This window comes from Saccopteryx leptura, chromosome 13 (assembly GCF_036850995.1).
Source record: "Saccopteryx leptura isolate mSacLep1 chromosome 13, mSacLep1_pri_phased_curated, whole genome shotgun sequence".
In the NCBI taxonomy this organism is placed as follows: domain Eukaryota; kingdom Metazoa; phylum Chordata; class Mammalia; order Chiroptera; family Emballonuridae; genus Saccopteryx; species Saccopteryx leptura.
The window spans coordinates 29,249,526-29,274,427 of NC_089515.1; the positions used below are offsets into that span (position 1 = coordinate 29,249,526).

Genomic DNA, 24,902 nt, shown 5'->3' on the forward strand with positions numbered 1-24,902 from the left:
AAGGGATGAAAGGTAGAAGGGAAGAGGGTGAAGTCCAAAGATTGTAAACTTTTATGACAGAGGCAGCAAAGTCAAAGAATGGTGCTAGATGGGGCAGATTTACAATAGTGCTCTGTCCCCGCATCACGAGAGCTACCCCTCCTCAAGAGAGGAAAAGGATGTGTTCTGGGGTACGCTCTGTGAATATGAAGTGCTTTCTTCCTCCTCCTCTGCCTTCTCTCCAACTCCCCCGCCTCCTTCATTAGGCAGAGCGAGCACTATATTTTGGCACAGCGATTTAGGTAAACAAGGGAAGGACTGATTTCCTGCTGCAGCCAGCAAACATCTCCCAAACAGTAACAACATTATCCTCGCACATGCGGCTAATGGTCTGTGGAAGAATGTGCAGCAAGGGGGAGCCTGCGGGGACTGCTGACCGGGTTCAGGCAGGGAGGTTACCCACAGCTTCTGGCTGGATCCAGTTTCTGAGAGGGCCAGAAAAGCGGGCCAGGCGGCCAGCACTGGCTCTGGTCTCAGTCTTGCTGCCCACATCACATGTCTGATAGGTGCAGCCAGTTCAGCTCTAATTCTTGGAAAAAGCTATACAAGGGTTGTGCTGTTACACCTCTGAGTTGAAAGGGAAGGGCATGGGAAGACTGGTGGCTGGCATGACTTGTAACTAGATGAGGAATGTTAACAGAATACCAGCCACCAAATTCCAGACAGAACCAAATATGTCAGAAGATTTTTACCTCAGCATACTTTAGTCTCAGAGACACAACAGTGCTAGGAACTCCAGCTTACTCGTCCAAAGCCTAACTTATTTCCATTCTGCAAAAACCTCTGCTCTATGCAGGGTATATCCAAACTCAAGGGGAATGGACCCTCCTACTGTCAATTCCAGGCAATCCTAATTCAGACATTCTATTATGAAGCAACATATGTGCAGAGCAGAGTGCATTATGTCTTCTCAAACATCTAACCGCGGAGCCAGTGGCAGCGGCAGGTGCTCTCCAGCGGGCGCGGCTTGGGAAGGCACGGTTTAGATGTGGCCAAAGATTCGATTCCCACCTGGACAAGCTCACTGCCGTCCACGCTGGGCCATGGCAGGTCCTCTTACCTCCAGCCAGTACACATCAAGCCCAACTACTAGAAAACAGTAACTAAAAAGCACATTCTCTACTGTTAGAAACAGCAGCACCCCATAGCTTTCAATATTGGCTTAAAAAAAAAAATTCTTTCTCGGAATATGCTTATAGGATAAATCTGAAAGTTGGATGTGGCTGATTGTTAGCTTTAAAACAATAACAACAACAAAAACAGAACAAAACAAAAACAAAAAACCACACACTCAAGCTCCTAGTCACCCAGTACAAAACATTAGAATGAAAACAAAAGTAACTTCTAGAAATTATGAGAACTACAAGAGAATGAGCCAATAAACATGGGGTAATATGTTACCAGTAACAATGCCTTTAAAAGCTAACACGCTGTCCGAAAGGGAAGCCCCCTCAAAGGCAAGTGATAGGGGCAGTTCTCTTCTGTGCAGTCCAAGGTCACCCTCAGCCTTGAGGAACCAGCACAGCGAAGCTATTCCTCAGTACACCGAGCCTGGCCACAATTCCTTGCATTTCATTTCAAATGCAGCCACACTGCTTAGACAGACCTGTCTATCTTGTAGAAGTGGATTCTGGGAAGACAGAGCACAAGCGGGCAGTGTGAGCCAAAGGGTGGGGGCACTGGTCTAAGCAGTGGGACAGTAGGTCAAGGAAAGGACTTATCTCCTAAACTTGGACTGGGGCAATGAACATGAACAAGGGACACTTTCAGAACTGACCAAGACATAAGAACGATGCTGAGGAATGGAGAGAGGGCTGCCAGACCCGAACAGCAGCAGGGACAGTTGAGTCAGGACTAAGACCCAAGGCCAGAGTCATTTAAGGACCGTTTGAAAAAAGCCCCATTCACCATGTTCTAGGCAATGCTAATAATCCATCATTGTCACAGGGACTAAATCATACAAAAATGAGGCTACTGCCTCAGTAGAAAGCACAATGAAACCCCAATTCTTGCTTCCTCAGCGTCTCAGTCTAGCACTCTCATTTCTCAGCACAGAACTACCTTCCAAAAGCACTGGGAATGCAGATATGGAATGGATAAAACCCGAGTGACGGCTCTGACTGGTCCATGTCCTCCAGGAGGAACGCTCTCACTGCCCAGGGGTGTTGGTTTTATTCTGGCTGCTCTTCATTGCAATGGATGGTGTGGTCTGCTTGCCAAGTGCCTCTGGCACCGGCTGAGAAGATCACACCAAGAACATGCTGTGTGCCAGATGCTTTCAGCAGGGCATCAGGTTTGACAGAAATGGGAAAAGGCAAGAGGCTGGAGTGGGGGTGCACAGGGAGGGCAAGGAGGGAAAAGGGGTTGCCACATACCAATCCCAGGAGAGGCACTTTTGTAGTATACTCTGGGGCAGGGAGATGATCACCTCTCTACTCGGTGGATTTCAATAAAATCCCGAGATCCACTGAACCCACGCAGCACTAGAGGGATGAAGATGCGATAAGCTGCTCCCCACTTCTTTGTGGGGATGACAAAATTAACAAATACCAGAGTGCTTCAGGTCATAAAATGAACTTTAATGTCTCCCTCTCACAGCAGAACAGTACTGCTTGAACTGGAACCGGCACACGGCTCCCGATGGGCTTCCCATGCGGAATGAAGCTGACCCGTCCCTAGCTGCTGTGCAGCAGGGGCACAGCCCCGGGCACTCAGCTTCCTCGGTACAAACTCGGGAGTCAAACTCCACATCTACTGCAGTTCGCCAAGGCTGCAGCTGTGGGACCGACAGTCAGATTCTGGGAGCCCCAAGTACACCAGATGCGGTTCTGTCTGTACGAGCTGCTACCTCCCCTGCCCCTCAACATTGCTGTTCTCAGCTTTGTTAGGTACTACAGAACGCCCTGGTTTTGCAGGGCCTAAATCTTCCATCATCACAGGTTTGAATCCTCTGTTCTGTATCTGCTTAAAACATCTTGGAAGTGTGACCCATGCTAACATGATTTGCCCTGTCCAGAGGATGTCTGGAAGTCACATTTTCCAAGTTTCTTCTTAGCTGATGGCTTGCTTCTATGCCCAACACAGTAAGGCGATTCCAAAGAACTGCATTTAAGAATGAAGACAGACAAGAGTCTGGTCTTCTTTCTGTACCAGTCAGTCCCTGTCTTGACCGCTTTATCTCTTTCATTAACGTGTACACAGAACTCTGGAAGGATCCTCTTATCGGAAGACTGAAAATATTTTCTGAATTCATGGAATTATCCCTTTCATTGAGTGATGTTCAAACTGCAGATTGGTCTCTGCCTTCCCAGATGTCTTCTCGTTGCTTGGCTTCCAACCGTTTTCTCTCTGTAAATTAGGGCAATGTTAAAGTGGTAGTGTACTTCATATAACCAGTGGTCTTCCCTTAATCCAAATTACAAGGTGAACTTTAATTACAAGACAGTTGAATGTCCTGTTCTTCTCTAACTGGATTCTAAGAGTTAGTATCTCTAACTTTCCAAGTGCTTTGTTAAATGGGAGATGTTACTATTACCATATAACAGAAAGAGAAAGACCTGGGGCTAATACAAATAAAAAGTATATGGAATAAGTCAGAATCTAACAGGACCCAGGTTTTGGTCTTACTGATAATATATGTACTTTAATTCTATTTCTCAACTCTTAGTGCTTCCATGTAATTGCCCATTATTCCCAGTTTACTGATCTTTACAAATATTTCAATAGTGACCCAGAATATGTCTCAATATTCTTCTTCTACCTTCTGCTCAATGGAAGTGGTAGGCCCTGGGCTTTAGTCATATCTTCCTATTAGGATCTTACGGAAAAATATTTCAGGGGCAAGCTGAATCTCAGTATTTCCCGAGCCCTTTCAGGAACCAGAAATCTTTTGGAATATACAATTCCAACATGGAAAAATGACCATGTATAGTGGAAAACTAAGGACTATTTCTAAAAACAAGAAAAGTGCACAAATCTGGGAAATCCATTTTCAATTTTTAACATAAAAGCTTGGTTTTCATTTAATACTTTCAACAAAAGGTGAGAAAACACGGACCACACATGGCCTGGTGGCCCAATCACTTCATTAGGTGCCACAATAGTTCTAATTTCATGGTGTGCCATTATCATGACACCATAAAATGTAGATGAGAAGCCCAAACGCTTCCTTCCAAGGGCTATTATTTCAGATAATGTCTGTAAAGATTTTTGGTCATAAGCCAGGGGATTAGTGAAAACAAGATGAGTTTAGAATCAACACTTTCTATTTTGACATATCTTTTCCATATCAGCAGAATCTCTTATAAAAATCTTGTACTATATTTGACCGTACTTTAAGGGCAGAGAACTGTGTCAGGGAGCTGACTGGCAGTGTACATGTGACAAAGAAGTTTGCTGCTATTTGGGCACCATCTTGTGGCATGATCAGAATATAGCAGCAAAAGTTATGAGGCAAAAAATGGGGGTCAGCAAATTCCAAACTGTTCATCTGAAGGTTAGTTAATTCATTGCCCTGTGATTTGGCTTTAAGACAGGCTTGAACTGCACTGGGATTGTCTAGGAAACAATACAACATTTCTTAGGGAGGCTTGTAGTTCTGATTCTCACAAACAGGGAAGTTAGGGGGTTCCAAAGGCAACCTTAGATAAAAGCAGTCAAACAATGGTTCTTGATTCCAAGAAAAAAGTGAATCAGAAGAAGGATTCCTGAACTCAAAGTTTTCAATAAGCTCGGAAACTTAATCAAAAAGGCAATGTGGGAAGAGTGACCGCTAATCCACAATTCTAAAACTGCTTTGAGCAGTTCTGAAAACAAAGTGTTTTTGTGGTTTTTTTGGTTATTTAAAGTTGGGGCCAACACTCATGTGGTGGTAAATCTAACCTGAATGATACAAAGCTGCTTGTAGTCTTTAGATATGCCATTGAGGGTGACTAGTCATATACTCTGCTGCATTAGTGTCAATGTTAGTGTGTCTCACTTTGTGTTAGGAAACAAATATTAAGATAACCATATTATCTTTCCAAAACTAGAGTATTTCAAAATTCTGAAACATTTCCTACCCTAATGATTTATAATTAAAGACTGGAGACCTTTATTATTTATTTTTTTACAGAGACAGAGAGAGAGTCAGAAAGAGGGACAGATAGGGACAGACAGATAGGAATGGAGAGAGATGAGAAGCACCAATCATCAATTTTTCATTGTGACACCTAAGTTGTTCATTGATTGCTTTCTCATATGCGTCTTGACTGGGGGACTACAGCAGACTGAGTAACCCCTTTCTTAAGCAAGTGACCTTGGGTCCAAGCTGGTGAGCTTTGCTCAAACCAGATGAGCCCGTGCTCAAGCTGGCAACCTTGGGATCTCGAACCTGGGTCCTCCACATCCCAGTCCGACGCTCTATCCACTGCGCCACCGCCTGGTCAGGCTGGAGACCTTTATTACCAAATATAAATAGTAGAAGAAATTCTGATTGTAACCATGAGATAACTAGCAAGATCAGGCAGACAAACTGAGAAGCACAAAGAAACAGTGAAAATGTTAAGGTATAAATTTAGAAATATAGAACATGAATAGAGAAATATAGGTTAGAATGAGACAAAAATATTTTCTTCCTTTTAAATAACAAATGGAAGCTTGGAGGGGGGTTAAGGAACTTGTCTAAGGTTACATCATTGGTGAAAAACTGAACCTAGAATCCAGGTCCTAAATTCTTAAATCAGCATGCTTTCCCCTATTTTGACATTTAAAATGTAAATTACAACTTTTAAAATTTACTCCTACACCTGAGAAAATAATAGAGAAAATCATCACAAAACTACTTGTATCTACCTCCAGAATAATAATCAGCACAGACATGGACAAGAGTGTGGTGGTTACCAGGGGGAGGGGGAGGGAGGGGGTGGGGTGGGGAGGGGCACACAGAAAACCAAATAGAAGTTGACGGAAGACAGTTTGACTTTGGGTGATGGGTATGCAACATAATCAAATGTCAAAATGACCTGGAGATATTTTCTCTGAATCTATGTACTGTACTCTAATTGATCAATACCACCCGTTAAAATTAACTGTCTAAATATATATATATTTTAAAAAGTAATCAATATGAAAACTTGAAGTACAAGTCTGGTCAAATTAATAGAATTGCCTTCTTTTATGGTTTGACACCTGATAGATCAAGAAGTAACATAAATAACCTCTTAATTTGAGAAAGGATTTAGATTTTAGTCTTACCAAGTTTTTATATAATCATAAATATCCCGGGACTATATGGTCTGGATCACCTAAGTGTTGGAGGGAATATAAGTCTGGAGAGTGGACTAATTATCAATGTAGTCAGGGTCACCACAAAGAACAACATGGCTATTTATTTAGCAATAGTTGGCGAAATGATCAATTAGTCCTAGGGTTAACATTTTTATCTCTAATCTAGGCCAGGAACTTAAGTTTATTAAATAGCAGATGACACCAAATATATGGGAAATACATTTCAGAGAAAAAGAGCATATTAGGATGAAAGAAAATGTGGTTAGAAATGAAGGGAACTAACTTCTCATTGGGGAGAAGCGACTCCAAGAAGATGCCTAGCGTATGCGTCGGCAGAGCAGCACTGCCCTGGAGGTAGAATAAGGGAATGCCTGAGAAGGAGTTCAGAAGGGAACAACTGTGATTACTTTTTTTTTTTAAATTATAGTTGACTAAATATCCTATAGAGATACTTTTAGGTTCTTAAGATTTAATTCATCAAACTAGGGGATCAAATTATTGCCTAGTTAATCTTTCAGGCCTATATCCCAAAAGGTGGACTTGTAAGGACTGGCCAATTAATCACCTATCCTCAAGAGTAAAATGGAAAGAAGTTATGAAATAAAATTAAAGCAGACTCTGAAAACTGGAAGGTAGCTTATTATCCTTTAAAAAAAATACTATTGACTATATTCTTTTTGTTGTACTTTACATCCCTGTGACTATTCTGTCACTACCGATTTATAGTTCTTAATCCCTTCACCGCTCCAACTACCCTCACCCCCTTCTCATATGGCACCATCCCAATGTTCTCTGTATCTATGAGTCTGTTTCTGTTCTGCTTGCTCATTTGTTTTTTAGATTCCATGAATAAGCTATATCACATGGCATGTCTTCCTCCGTCTGACTTATTTCACTCAGCACAATACCCTCTAGGCCTATCTATGTTGTTGAAAAGGTAGCTTATTCTAAGAGGTAGTGGAATCAAGTGCTTTGATAAGTGGTACATAGGGAAATTTTACACGCATTCCTGAGTCTGGGCTTTAAAATGTAGTTTTATCATTTAATGTGAATCACTGGGTCAAAGCACACGATTAAGTCCAATAAAAGCACGCAGGATGTAATGAAAACATTCTGATGGTTGTCAAATGGGAAGGGGGTTTAGGGAATGGGTGAAAAGGAGAAGGGATTAAGATGTGCAAATTGCCAGTCACAGGGATAAAGTACAGCATAGGGAATGTAATCAATATTAACATAACTATGTATGGTGTCTGATGGGTACTAGTCTTACTGGGTGATCACCATAAGTTATATAAATGTCTAATCATTATGTTGTACACCTGAAACTAATAATATTGTATGTCACTTGTAATTGAAAAATCAAAATCAAAATTGAAAAAACAAAAGCACTCAAGGATGATCTATATTTTCACTTCCCATCTCAGTGTAGCTGTTATGCACCCTGCTGGACTAAAAAATACTTTCTCACGTTCAAAGGCTTATGAAATAAAGTTCTTATCCTCATATAGACAATATAATTTGTTTAAAATAAATTGGATACTTCCTTTTTCTCAGTTCTTTCCAGAGTAGCTTTATATTTGGATCTTCCTTTTCAAGGACTAAAACAAAGACTTCTCACTAAAAAGGTAAAAAGACCAAACTAGAACGGTTGGAACTACAGCAGGAAAGGATTTGGTTTACTCCAAATCACAAATTCATTAATTAGAAGGGTTTCAGATAAGTGTTCAACTTTGGATTTTTCAACGAAATTCATGGGAGACCTGACAAGGTTCAGAGTAGAATCATGATTTATGAAGAACAATTAAAGTAGCCAGTGTCATTCATGTATTCAGTCAATAAGCATGCATGGATATTGAGTATCTTTTTATAAACCAGGCACAGTGCCAGACAGCAGAGCTCTTCAAGTGGGAAAAAGAAAGGCTAAGAGATTATTCTATAGTATTATTAACAGAAGTACCTATATCAGGATGGCACAAAGATCTCAATTCTCATGCTAATTCTGATCATTTGGCAATGGTCAAGTCAAAACTCACCAAGAAAGAATGTCACGACTGACTAGCACTGTCTGTCATGGGTAATGGGTGGGAAGCAGCAGTATGTAGTACATATTTGTCATTACTGGCTCATATCATTATAGTGAACAGTAATTTCCCAAGAATCACATAAATAACTGTATCTTGAATTTGTAAAGCACTTTTGTAAATAGTTTTACACACATTAACTTCTGTTGTATGCAAAAAATTTTTCAAGGTTAGATAAGTAACTTTATTGGAAATTGGGCACACAGACTTACTTATGCTACACAGCTAGTTAATGGCGAAAACTCTATTATACCACTCCTAAACGATCTGCCCTTGATCATTATAGTTAAAATTTGTTAGAACAGAATGGTGTCCAGACGTTCCCTATTTCTACTAAGGGAGAAAGAAGAAGAATCCAGATTAAACTATCATACAGATCTAAGTTAGACCTAAGGAAGAATTTTGTCGGTGAGAGCTGCTACCACTGAAACAGAACTTAAAAAGAAGCCTGCCATATTTTATTTTCTGAAGACCTTAAATTTTTTAAAATATTTTTTTCTGGGGTAAAAAGTTTTAATTGCCCCAAAATCCTTCAAGAGGGATTACAATATTAAAGAAGGAGTATGGGTTAAATTAGAGAGGCCTAGGTTCAAATGTCTCCTCTCAATTTACCAGCTGGGTTACTTTTGGGCCCATTACTTCTCTGGGCCAGCTCTAAACTAGAGATAATCACATCCATCACAGAGTTATTTTAACAGACTACCTGTAGTTTCCTTCTAATCCTTTTAATCAACAAAAACCTTGCTATGGCTTTTAATCTTAAAATCTTTAGAACTGAAGTGAGAAGAGAAACAATTGCTTAAAATAACAAGTTCCTATTTTCTTGCTCACTCAAGGCAGATATCTCCACTAGATTGTAAGTCTTAAGGAGAGGAACATAATCTTACCATCTCTCTAATACTCCTAAATAGGAATCAGAATGCTTTGCACAGGACAGGTGCTCAGTGAATGCCAAATGTAGTTGATAGAATATTACATGAAATTTTAAAATAAAAAGAGCAATGACAAAGGACATGCACTGGACTCACCATATATTCCTACTATTACTAATAAAAACAGCAGCAGCAGCAAACATTTGTCACATAGTAGTTATAGGCCTACAGATACATTGTAGAGGGGAGAGCATTCCTATGATTTCCGAAGATAATCAGGTATCTTTTGTGAATTATCTCACTTGCTTTCCATTTTACGGATGAGGAAACAGAGGCCTCGAGAGAGGAACTAATTTGCCCAAGGTCACACAGCCAGGAAATAGAGCTAAGATGTGGACCCAGGTATTCTGATGCCAGAGTCTATAATGTCAAGTCACTATGTTGTACTGATTCCTCCCTCTCTAGTGGAAAAAGGTCTGGAACACTTAAACAGTACTTTTAATTTCCACAGAAAAAATTTTCTCTGAGTGAGGAAGCCTTGGGGTCCACACAGGCAGGTACAAGAGTATCTGCTCAATACATCAATACGTAAAGCAGCCAGAAAGAGATAAATCAGGAATTCTCCATATGCGTTTTCTCAGGTATGAAGAATGGAAAGCTCTGAAGCATAATAAAGGGAGCATCCTCTATAATCTGTACAGCTTCAGCACCAACAGACAGTAGGGAATTATCACAGTGGGCCTCTATTCACAACTAAAGGCCTTCATTTAAAAAGTAACAGGGTACCTACTTAGCCACCAGTCTCACTTTTAATTGCACCACTGAAATGTCCTTTGTATAGCTGGGTACAAATACGTCAAGTAGAGCTGCATGCATGCTGCCGTGCCTACAGAGAAGTAGAGGGGAATACTCAGATGATATCCATGCAAAATTGTTGCTGCAGTATCTGTAGAAATACGCAGGAAAGCATGACACACTGAAAAAAGAGTCATATCTCCGATAGATACCACTGTTATTACCCTCTATTGATCTTCTGAGATAATTGTGGTTATCACAGAGAAATCATTTTCTTCAAAGATAACCAATTAATAAAGGGTTAAGAACATGGCACATTCTCCTTTAATCTAATTCTGTTATTGCCATCTATAAAAAGCAGATGAATCTCCCCCCCTCCCCACCATTTCTGTAGTCTATAAGAGGCCTTTGAGTGAACCATGCATTGTAAAAATCAAGACTGCATCATTATAATCATTATGGTTTCAAAAATTAGTTGGGTTCTACTCTGAAACTCTAGCACCTGCCATGACACACTCTGTCACTGGTTATCTGGCCAGTGCAGCCGAGAGTCTGCAAGCTGCCTGCTATCACCAAAGCAGAGTGGACAGAAGTATTAATGGCCTTGTTAGACTGGCAATAAACAAGGAGTTTGAAACTTCAATTCATTTAATAGAAAAATGAAGTTACTTTTCAGTAAGTGGAATTTTCAGAATAAATTGCCTCCGCAGATTCCACAGATCGTGGGCTAAGGCAATGAGACTGTCTAAAGCCTGAAGGTTGATAAAAAGTACTTAAATACAAAGCTGGAATCCCAAACCTTTACCGACAAGTCAACAGCCTATAATGGGAAGAGAGAGATTTTAACCTCAACTCCAAACTATAGGGAAAGAAAAATCCTGCTTGTAGATCATTTGAATTATTTCCTGAGAACTCCTAGGTACTGAAAAATAATCAGAAGCTAGGTTAATCTAGATGTACTCTAATGGAGCCACTCAAGATTGAGTTTATAAAAAAAAATACCTCCTACAGTTACCATCATCAATGTCAGTAGCTTAATTTGTCTTCTACCTAAGATCTAAACCATTTGATAATGCCATGGCAATCATGGCCCAGTAAAACCACAGCAAATAATGTTTTCTACCTAAAAGACTACTATGTTTTCACAGGAAAATTTTTCTCAGAGTTTGGAGCAAAAACTGTATAAAAGCCACGGATGAGCTGAGAACACCGAACCTATCTCAGGAAACAATAATGGTAGGTAAATGGCAGGTAAATGGATTAAGACGCCTTGGTGTGTGGAACAGATAGACAATTTCAATATACTTGGGAGGCTTCTAGGAAATGGAAATGACAGAACGAAATGAGCTTCATTCTTTTTCTTTTTTAAACTATATCTTATAATATAGAGAGCTCTAAAGCAGCGGTTCTCAACCTGTGGGTCACGACCCCGGCGGGGGTCAAACAACCAAAACACAGGGGTCGCCTAAAGCCATCGGAAAATACACATTTATTATACAATACATTTGGGACTCTAAAGGGACTAGAGAAGGACATATCACTTCAACTCACCTCTGGCTTCTTGTAGTTTCTTGAGCTCCGCTTCCCGCTCCGTTTTGCTCTGCTTACTTCGAACCCCAAGGGCGCTGATGACTAGCCTTCTCGCCAGGGCTGCGGAAGTCTCAGGTCGCTCCTTTGCTGGCTGGAGGAACTCTGAATGAGGGAAAGGGAGGGAGTAGGAGGATGTGAGGAAGAGGAAAAAAGCACTCTACCTATAAGTGATTTAACTCAGTAATTTACATACAAAACAGACTAACAAGGGCTGCATCAGCAGTAATTAATATGAACCTGATAAATGATCAGAGAAAATTAACATGGCAAAGCACAAACAACGCAGCCTTCTTTATCTGTATTAACACAATTTCTTAAAGTGACTGTATCAAACAGCTAAACACAGAGGTACACTAGATAAGGATGTCATAAGAAAATGATTGCTGCAGAGCTTGCAGTCAGCACCTCCCACTCTCTCCAAGTGGCTGCTCAGATGCCACATATCCTGCACAGCCTTTCCTATATTCTTTTCCTTAAAAACAAACTTCCTTTAATGCTAAAAATAAAAGTGATATGTCTTTACAACTCTGGATGCTGTACAAGTATTGAGAAAAACAATAACACTACTGTCAACAAGAAAAATGAAAAAACCTGAGAGGACAGGCTCACCAGCATAAGCTTTAGCTTTGGCCTTGGCTGCTCTCGTGGCCTGTGACAGCGGCCGGACCTTCACCATAGTATGTTTACTGCCCAGAGCATCACGAGCTGCGAAGAAGAATCAACAGGAGTAGAAGACATGAAGACCAGTTATGCACAGGAAAATTTAATGCTGCTTCTTAGTAAGTATTCCCTGGTACACCTTTTGATTTTCTTTCATGGCAAGCAAAAGAAATGGTAAGCTCTAGAAACCCTCTAAGAGACTACACTACTTAGCAGCGATTATTTTATTTATTTATTTATTTATTTTCAATTTTATTTATTGATTTCACAGAAAAAGGAGACAGAGAGGAGAGTGGAGCGAGAAGTATCAAGTCATAGTTGCTTCACTTTGGTTGTTCCCTGGTTGCTTGCTGTATGTGCCTTGACCAGGCAAGCCCAGGGTTTCAAACCGGCAACCACAGCATTCCCGGTCGACGCTTTATGCACTGTGCCACCACAGGTCAGATGGCAGCAATTATTTTTGATCAGGGATCAACAAACTATGGCTCAGTGATCAAATCCAGTCAAGTACCTGATTTTGTAAATAAAGTTTTACTGGAACAGAGCCACGCTGATTTGTTTGCATACCGTCTACAGCTGCTTTCTTGCTACAACGGCAGAGTTAAATCAGAGACCATATGCCCTAAAATATTTTCTATCAGGCCCTTCACAGAGTAAGTATGCAGATCTCCATTCTAGGTGGTTCAGACAAGGTCTAAAATATCTAATCTCTTTGAATGCCTCTGCATCACATCTATCATGAGGCCACCGATATATGTGAAAAGATCCAATCATATATTCAGAAAGTAGGTAATATACCCTCTCTCTCAATGGGTAGGTTAAAGGGTTACTGCAAATTCATTTGTCTGGGGGAAAAAATCTTAACTTAAATATTGTAAGATTTAGTCACACAGGCTTCTTAAATCTCTACCTATAATCTGTTTATGTACTATCATAACTGACAGTTATACAGCAAATAACCTTTAAAAGAGTTGACTCTCTCTCCAAATAGCATTGAATTAAGGTGAAAAGGGAGTTCCATATGGATAACAAAAAACCATGCTTCAAAAACTTGTATCTGCCAATTACCATACTGGCTGAATAAAATGACAATTGGCTAGAATAGAAAAGAAATAAGGACAAATAGCAGAAGAAAATAGACAATAAAAAAATAACACTGAAATCCACTGGGTAAATACCTGTAATCGGACTGGAGAATATTCCTAGGGCATGTGTATCATCCACCCATTTAATATCAAATCCTTTCTTCCTGCAACAAAAAAACCCCACAATTTTATTTCATAAAATTTCCTTTATGAAACAGCTTTCAAATAAAGTCTCATAAAGCATTTCAGAATGAGAGAGAAACACTCAACAACGCACAGGTGGAACAGGGATAATGACACAAAAACAGCTTAGAGGGCAGAAGAAGCTACTGAATTTTAAAAGCAATAATACCATCATAAAGACCTACCTGGGAGTATTTTACGTTCCCAGTTATTTTATAGACATCAACTAATTAATCCTCACAAGTCCCTTGGGGAGGGAAAGTACTTAAGTACTATTTATAAATGTTCTTATGGGCACAGAACAAGAAGAGGTAGGAAGAAGATACAGAGGGAAGTAGAAGAATATGAGAGAGAGGAGGAAGTAGGCAGGGAAGGCCACCTGGATTTAATGCATATGCAGGCTCCAGGACAGACAGAGAGGGAGAAGAAGGCCATTCAAAGAAAAAAAAATCAAGTAATAAAGAAAAAGTACAACTGTAATCAGAGCCTGACCTAGTCTTTAAAATAACACCTTTATTTTGGAGCAGAGCTATGTAGAGAGCACAAGGACTATCAGGATCGTGACAAGACAGCTACTTTTCTCAGCTAAAACTCCTCTTGGACTCAATATGGCATTGTGGAACTAGCAGTATTCGAGGGTCAGATATAGATGGGCTTGGGTTCTGCCACCCATCCTGAGTCCTGGGCAGGCTTAACCTCTCTTGAAGCCAGGTTTGCCCATCTGTAGAAGCAGGCTTAGCACGTCCTCCCAGAGTTGTAAAAATTGAAATGAGATCATCCATGACAAGGCAAAGCATGGTGTTGAGCACTCACTGAGTACTTAGTACATGAATGGCACTCAGTTTTTATTATTAATAGCAATATTCATAAGGAAGATTATTAATATTAATGAAGATGGTGATTAAAACACAAAGTTGCCTGTAGTTATTTGATTCAGGCATTACTACAGACTTCTGCATCAGGACCTTTGCTATTTTTATAAAGCACTATAAAGAAAAAAAAAGATAACTGCTAAAAAATCTTTCCTCTTTAACAATCAGTGAAGAAAAAAAATTCCTTTGAGAGAAAAGAAATAAAGGAAGCTTTGATGGTTGGCTAGATAATTTCCTAAATGTAAGGAAGTTTAATCACAGCATAAAATAAACACATGGGTTAGAGACTGAAAAAATTCAATAGTAAAATCTGTATTGCCCTGGCCAGTTGGCTTAACAGTAGAGCGTCAGCCGGCTGTGTGGAAGTCCCTGGTTCGATTCTCGGCCAGGGCACACAGGAGAAGCGCCCATCTGCTCCTCCCCCCCCCCCTCCTTTCTCTTTATCTCTCTCTTCCCCTCCCACAGCCAAGGCTCCAGTGGAGCAAAGTTGGCCAGGAAATAAGGATGGCTCCATGGCCTCTGCCTCAGGCGCCAGAATGGCTCCGGTTGCAATGAAACAACGCCTCAGAAGGGCAGAGCATCGCCCCCTACTAGGCATGCCGGGTGGATCCCAGTTGGACGCATGCGGGAGTCTATTTCTCTGCCTCCTCGCTTCTCACTTCAGAAAACTACCCCCCCCCAAAAAAAAATCTTTATCATAAGATAATTGACAAAAGGAAACAAAAAGATCTAGATGGGTTCTGGAGGGTCTTTTAGACTTTGAAGTTTATAATACTTTAAAATCCATCTCTTTTGAGGGTGATTTTAGATTTGATAAGAAAAAAAAGTTTTACAGGTAAGATTAAAACGAAACAAACCAAAGGGAAGTTAATAATTCATTAGAATTAACTAATCTTCAGGAAAGTCTAGACATCAACAAAATTGATCCTAGGTTTTAAAAGTCATAATTATAATGACAACCTGGGTAGTTCTACCTTGTGATTTAATCTTGATGGCTTTTTTTAAACCCATTATGCATTTTATATGGCAGAGGCTCTGGATACTAGGTCTTAACATAACTGGTAATGAATTAGACTGACTGACCACTATATATGATATTTAGAATACGGTCTATTGCAGAGATTGTTAACATCCCTTCTTTCCTTTATAGAACTGACGCCCACATCCATACCCCAACCAAATATAAATGAGGTACATAGCTGTTAGCTAGCTTTGCCTATTCTGGAACTTTACCAAAAAAACAGGAAACTTGTTTTTATACATTAAGTTTTATTGAACACAGCTATGCTCATTTGTTTACATAATATCTACGGCCGCTTTTGTGCAACAATGGCAGAGTTGCCTAAACTATTTACTATCTGGCTTAAGAAAAAGTTAAGGGGGGCCCTGGCCAGTTGGCTCCGTGGACAGAGCATCAGCCTGGTGTATGGACGTAATGGGTTTGATTCCTGGTCAGGGCACATAAGAGAAGTGACCATCTGCTTCTCTCCACATCCTTTTTTCCCTTTTCTCCCTCTTCCCCTCCCACAACCAGTGGCTCAATTGGTTTGAATGTGGGCCTGGGTGCTGAGGATAGCTCAGCTGGTCTGAGTCCATCAGCCTCAAGCGCTAAAAACAGTTCAGTTGATTCGAGCATCAGCCCAACACAGGGTTACCCTATAGTAGATACCGGTTGGGGTATATGCGGGAGTCTGTCTCACTATCTCCCCTCCTCTCACTTAAAAAAAAAGAAAAGAAAAGAAAATGAAAAAGAGAGAGAGAGAAAAAAAAAAAAAAGTTGGCCCTGGCCAGTTACTCAGTGGTAGAGCGTCGGCCTGCCGTGCGGAAGTCCTGGGTTCGATTCCCGGCCAGAGCACACAGGAGAAGCGCCCATCTGCTTCTCCACCCCTCCTCCTCTCCTTCCTCTCTGTCTCTCTCTTCCCCTCCCGCAGCCAAGGCTCCATTGGAGCAAAAGATGGCCTGGGCGCTGGGGATGGCTCCTTGGCCTCTGCCCCAGGCTCTAGAGTGGCTCTGGTCACAGCAGAGCGACGCCCTGGAGGGGCAGAGCATCGCCCCCTGGTGGGCAGAGCGTCGCCCCCTGGTGGGCGTGCCGGGTGGATCCCGGTCGGGTGCATGCGGGAGTCTGTCTGACTGTCTCTCCCCGTTTCCAGCTTCAGAAAAATACAAAAAAACAAAAAAAAAAGAAAAGAAAAAAAAAGTTGGAGGCTATCCTCTGATATAAAATCTTACAAATCCAAGAGATAAATGAATTGAATTTAAAATTTTAGTATCAGACCACAGACATAGTTCATTTTTACTATCAAGATTGGAACATTAAAATATAATCCTTCTTGGTATTGAGTTATTTTCAGACCCTGAAAATCAGTAGAAAATAACTTACTTTCTGGATAACTTTTTTATTCCTAAAGCTTTTTTTTTTCCTTATAAGCTAGAGATGCAGAGGAATACTTCTGACTCTTTTACCTTCTCCTATATATTTAGGAATGATACACATAGATAGAGTCAGTACAATTGTTTTCAACCCCATTTATTTTAATTTATATTTCACAACATAATTTAACTGAACAAAATTAAACCAATGAAATATGGGTGTAAAATAGAAAAGCTGTGTGTCTATAAAAAATCAGTTGAATGCTTTGGAAGACCAGAGAAAGGTAAAGTCACTAAAAAACCCAATAAAAAGCCAACAATTATGTTTGGGCAAAACAGGTATAAAAATCAGAGAAAACATTTTACCCTAAAAGCAATCTGCACTCAGATGACTGCAGGTACATTAAAGTTCTTACTCCATTGTACAGAAATGAAACTGGAACATTATGACAGTGACATACAATAACTCTTTTACAAGTAGACCAGCAAACTTTTAAAAAAGGCATTGGCACTACATCAAAGACTGCCAAGAGAGTGGACACTTATAAGTACTGTTAAAATAAACTAGTCAAGACATTGAACAACCATTTTTTATCATTCTCCACTTGACTATTTCAAACTGAATGGTCAGAATAAACTCAGATCAATAATTTAATTTACAGTGTTCCTAGACTATTAGTGCCCTTGGTGCTTGGCAGATAAAAACAAATCTTTTCAGGAGAAATCCTCTTCTTTTATTGTAGGCCTCAATTTCCATAAATAAAATTTGAAGGAAAATGGCCAGCTCACAATAAAAGAATTAAATCTCCAAAAAAGCAAGGCACTGTGTGAGTGAGAATGTGCAGAAACAGAACTAAAAGGCCATTAAGTAAAGTAATTACCAAAAACAGACTGTAGAAGGTCTATGTTTAATATACTTCAAGATATTTTTTGGCTCTAGCTGGTTTGCTCAGTGGTAGAACGTCGGCCCAGCATGAGGCTGTCCCAGGTTCGATTCCTAGTTAGGGCACACAGAAGAAGTGACCATCTGCTTCTCCACCCCTCCATCCCTCCTTTTTTCCCCTTCCTGTAGTTATGGCTCAACTGCTTCGAGTGCATCAGGCCCGGACGCTGAGGTGGCTCTGTGGAGCTTCTACTTCGGGTGCTAAAAATAGCTCGGTTGAAAGCATGACCCCAGATGGGCAGACCATTGGCCCCAGATGGGGGATGCTGGGCGGATCCCAGTCAGGGCCCATGCAGGAGTCTGTCTCTCTATCTCCCCTCCTCTCACTTGGAAAAGAAAAAGGAAAAAAAAAATTTTTTTAATCTAGAAAATATTTGGAGAAACAAGAAACTTAAAAATTGACCATGCAGCCTGACCAGGTGGTAGCGCAATGAATAAAATGTCAAACCAGGATGTGGAGGACCCAGGTTCAAGACCCCGAGGTCACCAGCTTGGTCACGGGCTCATCTGGTTTGAGCAAGGCTCACCAGCTTGAGCCTAAGGTCGCTGGCTCGAGCAAGGGGTCACTCGGTCTGCTGTAGCACCCTCCCCCCCCCCCCCCCGTCAAGGCACATATGAGAAATTAATAAATGAACAACTAAGGAGCCGCAACGAAGAATTGATGTTTCTCATCTCTCTCCCTTCCTGACTGTCTGTCCCTATCTGTCCCTCTCTCTGACTCTGTCTGACACACACACACACAAAAATTCAATGACAGATTTAATAGCAAATTAAATACAGCTGAAGAAAAAAATTAGTAAATGGGAAACTAGAGCTAAAGAAATTATATAGAATGAAGCAAAGAGATGAAAAATGAGAGATAACATGAGAATTAAGTGAGAGATCAAGTGAGCACATTTAATTGGAATCTTTGAGAAGGTAAAGAGAGAAACTGTACAAAGGCAGTATTTGAAGAGATAATGCCCGAGTGCTCTCTAAAATCAATGCAAAACATTAATTCACTGAGTTAAGAAGCCCAAATAATCTCAAGAAGAATAAACAAATACAAAGCCATATCATATTAAGAATGTAGAATACCAAAGACAAAGAGAAAACCTTAACAGCATCCAAAGAGAAAAAGAAAAATTACATTAAGAAGCAACAGTTGTTAAGATTTTCAGCTGACTTCTTATCCTCCACAAAGAAAGCCAGGAGACAGTAAAATATCTTCCAGTTTCTGATAGAAAAGTAACGCCAACCTAGAATTCTATATCCAGCAAAAATGTCTTTCAAAAAAGAAGTTGAAATAAAGCCATTAAACAATAAAAAACAATCGAGTTTCTTACCAGTAGGCTATAATTAAAGTAAATACTAAATAATATGTTCCATATGTATGAAAGAAAAAGATATTATATGGAAGATATGAGATGCAAGAAGGTATAAATGAAGAACATAGAAAGTGGGTAAATCTAAATGCTGAATATATGATATAAACAATAACATCAAACAGTTTAAAAGGAAAAAGAGAAAATTAGAAAGAATCAAAATGCTCAAGACGATAGCATATAAATTGGATAGGGCAGAGACAAAGAATAGAATTAGGGAATAGAGCTAAAAGCCCTTACAATGTTTGAGGAGAGTGTGAAAATACTAACTTTAGCCACTGATAAGTTAAGCATGCATTCTGTAATTCCTAAAGTAACCACCAAAGAATAGAAACAGAGTGTCATTTCCCCCCAAAATACACTGAGGAAAAAATACCTCATTAATCAAAAGAAGGCAAGAAGAGGAGAAAAAGATGGGACAAGTAAACACACAAAAAAAGATGGCAGGCATACATCCAAATACAGTTAACCCTTGAAAATGGATGGCTGTGAACTTGTAGTTCCACTTACACGTGAATTTGTTCATGTACAGTATTAATAAATATACTATAGTACTGTCTCTTTATGAATTTCTTTCTAACATTTTCTTTTTTCTATCTTACTTTCTGTAAAAAGATAGTATATAATATATATAACATACAAAAAATAATCAACTGTTTATGTCATCAATAAGGCTTCCAGTCAATAGCAGGCTATTAATAGTTAAGTTTTTGGAGAGTCAGAAATTATACGTGGATTTTGACTGTGTGGGTTGGTCAGCACTCCTAACCCCGACCTTGTTCAAGGGTTAACTGTATATCAATAATTACAATAAATATAAATTAACTAAATGCATCATGAAGACAGATTTAAAAGTCATCATTAATATTGGTCTTCCTAAATGCTAAATGGAATCTAGACAGACTATTTAGCATTTCTAGGGAAATAAAGAATGGTTTGATATAGAGTATTTCTAATGGACTTTGAAAAAGACAATAAACAAACTTGATGCTAAAGTTAATAACAGGAAATATGAAAACAAAGAGGTAACTTTTCAGAAGACATTTTTAAGAAAACTTCATCCCACATTCCCTAACACCTCCAACACTTGCAAATACTTACTGATAACTGCAGAAAACCCGTAGGAGGTCTTCAGTTCGAAATTCTTGGGGGAAGTCATAAATTTCAATGACATGTGGGAATTCACAATCACTGAGGTCAATATCAGGCACTTCACTGTTGTAATAATCAAATCTAGGCTCCTGGATGCTTTTTGTATTCTTCATATTCCCTGATAACTAAGGAGGAGGAAGCATATTAGTGACTGTTGCATCAAGTCAGAGCATTAAAAAATATCCTCCCAAAACAATCCTCCTCCTTGTCTCCATGTTCCTATTCCTTAACCTTCAACATTGTCTCTGACTTAATGTTGTTCATAAACAGAATAATGGCCAGGGTTCTATCACCCAGTTTATATTATACACATGGAATATTTGAAAAGTTACTGAATTTTTAGCAAAGACAGGCAATGCAGGAAACTTAACTTGCATCTATCAACTAGTGTGTGAGAAAATGTAGAATGATTAATGTGGTGGCACATCTTACAAAATGAATTTCAGAAAATAGCTTTAGAGATAAATTAATAACATTTGTTTTATTTGAGCTTATTGATTAGACTCATAGTTTCTTTTTTGGAATTGAACAAAAACAAAACAAAATTTTAAAAAATGAAAACACTGTTAGTCCACTTTTTGTTGAATGTAGCTTACAAAGGAATTTGTTAAGGCAAATTTAAGTGGTACAAGTAATTATATTTAAGATTACTAGCATGAGAGCTACCTAAAAGAATTCCCACATTGCAGGTTAAAGAAATTAATAATAATACAAAATACTGAGAATTCTAAGAACCTCTCATGCCTGTGAAGTTTCTGACTCTGATGTATGCAGGATTCTCATACATATCTATGTATTAAATTAGGTTACTGTATTTTTCAAAAAAACAAAACAAACCTTAGAATCCTATCTTATGAAAAAACTGAAGATCGTTAACTACTTTCTACTGGAAGCAGAAGGGAAAAAGAAAAATGGAAGGTGGCAATGAAGTCACGAGAGTCATTTTGTCCTTTCACCTGTTATTGAACCTAGATGCTAGTACTGACCCCCAAACCTTCAAACCGAAGTATGTCTTCTCTGTTAATCAAATGCCCTAGTACAGTGGTTCTCAACCTTTCTAATGCCGTGACCCCGCAATACAGTTCCTCATGTTGCGGTGACCCCAAACCAAAAAATAATTTTGGTGGCTACTTCATAACTGTAATTTTGCTACAGTTATGATTCGGAATGTAAATACCTGATATGCATTATGTATTTTCCGATGGCTTTAGGCGACCCCGCCAGGGTCGCGACCCACAGGTTGAGAACCGCTGCCCTAGTAGATCTCTTCAAGCTTTCTCTCTTTTATACTTTGCTCTTTACCCATCAAATGGGGAAATGAGAACCTGCAATGTCAGGATATAAATCCTTTACTTGGAGAAGCAAAAAAACGAATTCAAGAATTTTATTCAGAAGGTAGGAAAGAGGAAAGGTGATTTAAGTAAAATCAACAAAAAAGTTTATTGCAGTGTCTCTAGTTTCTTTTCTCTACTAAGCTTCAGTTTTACATCTAAAAACATGGGAGCCTGACTAGTGGTGGCACAGTGGGTAAAGCATCAACCTGGAGCACTGAGGTCGCTGGTGAGAAACTCTGGGCTTGCCTGGTCAAGGCACATATGGGAGTTGATGCTTCCTGCGCCTCTCTCCTTTTCTCTCTGATCAGGTGGTGGTGCAGTGGATAGAGCGTCAAACTGGGGTGCAGAGGACCCAGGTTCGAAACCCTGAGGTCACCAGCTTGAGTGCAGGCTCACCCAGCTTGAGCATGGGTTCATCAGCTTAAGTTCGGGGTTACTGGCTTGAGTGGGGATCACAGACATGACCCCATGGTCGCTGGCTTGAGCCCAAGGTCGCTGGCTTGAGCGAGGGGTCATTTGCTCTGCAGTAGCCAACCCCCCCCATCAAGGCACATACAAGAAAACAATCAATGAACAGCTAAGGTGCTGCGATGAAGAACTGATGTTTCTCATCTCTCTCCTTCCTGTCTGCCCCTATCTGTCCCTCTATCTGTCTCTCTGTCTCTGTCACAAAAAAAAGAAAGAAAAAGAAAAGGGAATAATAATAATACTTATACCTCACAGAGAGTTGTGTGGATTAAAGGAGATGATGCAGTAAGTGCTTAGCATACTACCTGGCACTTAAGTATTCAATGAATTCAACCTACTTTAGAAAAAATTTAATGAGTGCTGAATCTATATGGACCAAGCTATTTCTGCTCTTCAGATGCAGAAAACAGAAAGAAAATATTCCTTCTACTATAACAGTAAGACCAGCTGATCTATAAAATCACGTTTCTTGAGTTCACTAGGCAGACAGCTGAGTATCCACGACAACCAAGATAACAGTAAGACCAGCTGATCTATAAAATCACGTTTCTTGAGTTCACTAGGCAGACAGCTGAGTATCCACGACAACCAAGAAAACTAAAATCCACAGAATGACAAGTCCCTCCAAAGAGAAACAGGACACATATAAAGTGTTTGCCTTTGGCAGATCATGGAAAGAAGTGGCCACCACACAGTGGGCAAGAAGATTCTATCAACTAAACTTTTAACAAATTCTTTTTTATTTTTATTTAGTGAGAGGAGGGGAGGCAGAGACAAACTACCACATGTGCCCCAACCAGGATCCACCCAACAAGCCCACTAGGGGGCAATGCTCTACCCATCTGTGGCCCTTGCTCTGTTGCAACTAACGCCAATTTTTAGCACCTGAGGCAGAGGCAATGGAGCCATCCTCAGCGCCTGGGGCCAACTTGCTCTAATTGAGTCATGGCTGTAGGAGAGGAGAAGAAGAGAGAGAGAGAGGCAAGAGGGGGAGGGGTGGAGAAGCAGATGGGTGCTTCTCCTATGTGCCCTGCCAGGAATCAAGCTCCGGACATCCACATACCAGGCTGATGCTCTATCACTAAGTCAACTGGCCAGGGCCTTTAACAAATTCCTATTTTTACTTTTTTATTTATTTTTTGTGTATATGTGACAGAGACAGAGAAAGAGACAGACAGGGACAGACAAACAGGAAGGGAGAGAGATGAGAAGCATCAATTCTTTGTTGTGGCACCTTAGTTGTTCATTGATTGCTTTCTCATATGTGCCCTGACCGGGGGCTACAGCAGACCGAGTAACCCCTTGCTCAAGTCAGTGACCTTGGGCTCAAGCTGGTGAGCCTTGCTCAAACCAGATGAGCCCGCAAGCCAGCGACCTTGGGGTTTTGAACTGGGGTCCTCAGCATCCCAGGTCCAACGCTCTATCCACTGCGCCACGGCTTAAAAGCCTAGAGTGGCCTGGTATATCAATTTAGAATAATTCAAGCACCAGAAACAAGGGGAGTCTTCAATCACTTGCAAGTCCATCCTTATATCAGTGCCAGTCTTGATTACTGTAGTTTTATTATAACAGGTTTTAAATCAGGAAGTTTGAGTCTTCCTACGTTCTACTTTTTCAAAATCACTAGTTATCCTGGATCCCTTGTATTTCCATATGAATTTGAGGATTAGTTTGTCATTTGTACAAAAAAAAGACAGCTGGGATTGTGTTGAATGTGTAAATCAATCTGGGAAGTACATTAATTTTATTAAGAGATGAACACTGGAATGTCTGTTTATGTGGTTCTTTAATTTCTTCCAATGTTTTGCAGTTTTCAGAGTACAAGTTTTATATGTCTTTTGTTAAATTTAATCCTAAATATTTTTTTATACTATTGTAAATGAAATTGTTTCCTTTATCTCATTTTTGGATTTCTGGCATTGGCTTTCAGATCTACTTTGCAAAAAACAAACAAAACAAAGTACTGCATGTCCATGCATTTACAAATTGGTGCTAAATAGTGCATTGTGACAGGTAAACAATACAAGACTATAAAAAATATAAATCTTGCCGGCCAGTGGTGGTGCAGTGGATAGAGAGTCAACATGGGATGCTGAGGTCCCAGGTTCGAAACCCTGAGGTTGCCAGCTTGAGTGTGAGCTCACCAACTTGAGTGCAGGATTGCAGCTTAACCATGGGATCATAGACATGACCTCATGGTCGCTGGCTTAAGCCCAAAGTCACTGGCTTGAGTTGGAGCCCCCCAGTCAAGGCACAAATGAGAAGCAATCAATGAACAACTAAAGTGATACAACTACGAGTTGATGTTTCTCATCTCTCTCCTTCCTGTCTGACCATCTCTCTCTCTCTCAAAAAAAAAAAAATCCTAAGAAATAATTACAAAGAGAAAGGAAAAAGAGATAAGATGATATAATAATAAGAAAATGTCATTAAGATCCTTTGCTCAACTAATCAGCAAAATTGAATTTGTATAATTATATCCCATTTCTAAGCAAACTACTAAGCATTTTAACTTCTAGCACTGATTAAATACAAACTATTAATAATAGCAAAAAACACAATTCTTATTCTATATTTTATGAAACAATAGCTATAAAGCCTACAAGTTACATACATCTGGCCAATTTTACCCATAAACTCAGACTACTGTTATCAGGGATTCCTCTCTTTTCCTAAGATGATAAAGTTTCATTTCTCTGAAGTTCGAATATTACTGGGATCAGCTTACACTTCTACTGGTAAAACATTTTTTTGTGGAAGTATGGTAAAGGTAGGAAGCCACAGTTAATGTTACTTTCTCTCCTGAAAATCTCAGCAAAACATGAAA

General features: G+C 39.8%; 1 protein-coding gene across 2 annotated transcripts in view; it reads right to left on the reverse strand.

Annotated features, from left to right (window-relative positions):
• Nucleotides 1–2,605: 2,605 nt before the first annotated feature.
• R3HCC1L (R3H domain and coiled-coil containing 1 like) overlaps nt 2,606–24,902 on the reverse strand; it is a 103,351-nt gene continuing 81,054 nt past the window's right edge. For both annotated transcript variants that reach the window (XM_066355300.1, XM_066355302.1), the window contains exons 3-7: nt 20,223–20,398; nt 13,483–13,553; nt 12,254–12,349; nt 11,606–11,746; nt 2,606–3,387 (exon numbers count right to left, since the gene is read on the reverse strand). In XM_066355300.1, coding sequence (XP_066211397.1) covers nt 3,320–3,387; nt 11,606–11,746; nt 12,254–12,349; nt 13,483–13,553; nt 20,223–20,398 — 552 coding nt within the window. In that variant the 3' untranslated portion in view covers nt 2,606–3,319. The remainder of the gene's footprint in view (nt 3,388–11,605; nt 11,747–12,253; nt 12,350–13,482; nt 13,554–20,222; nt 20,399–24,902) is intronic.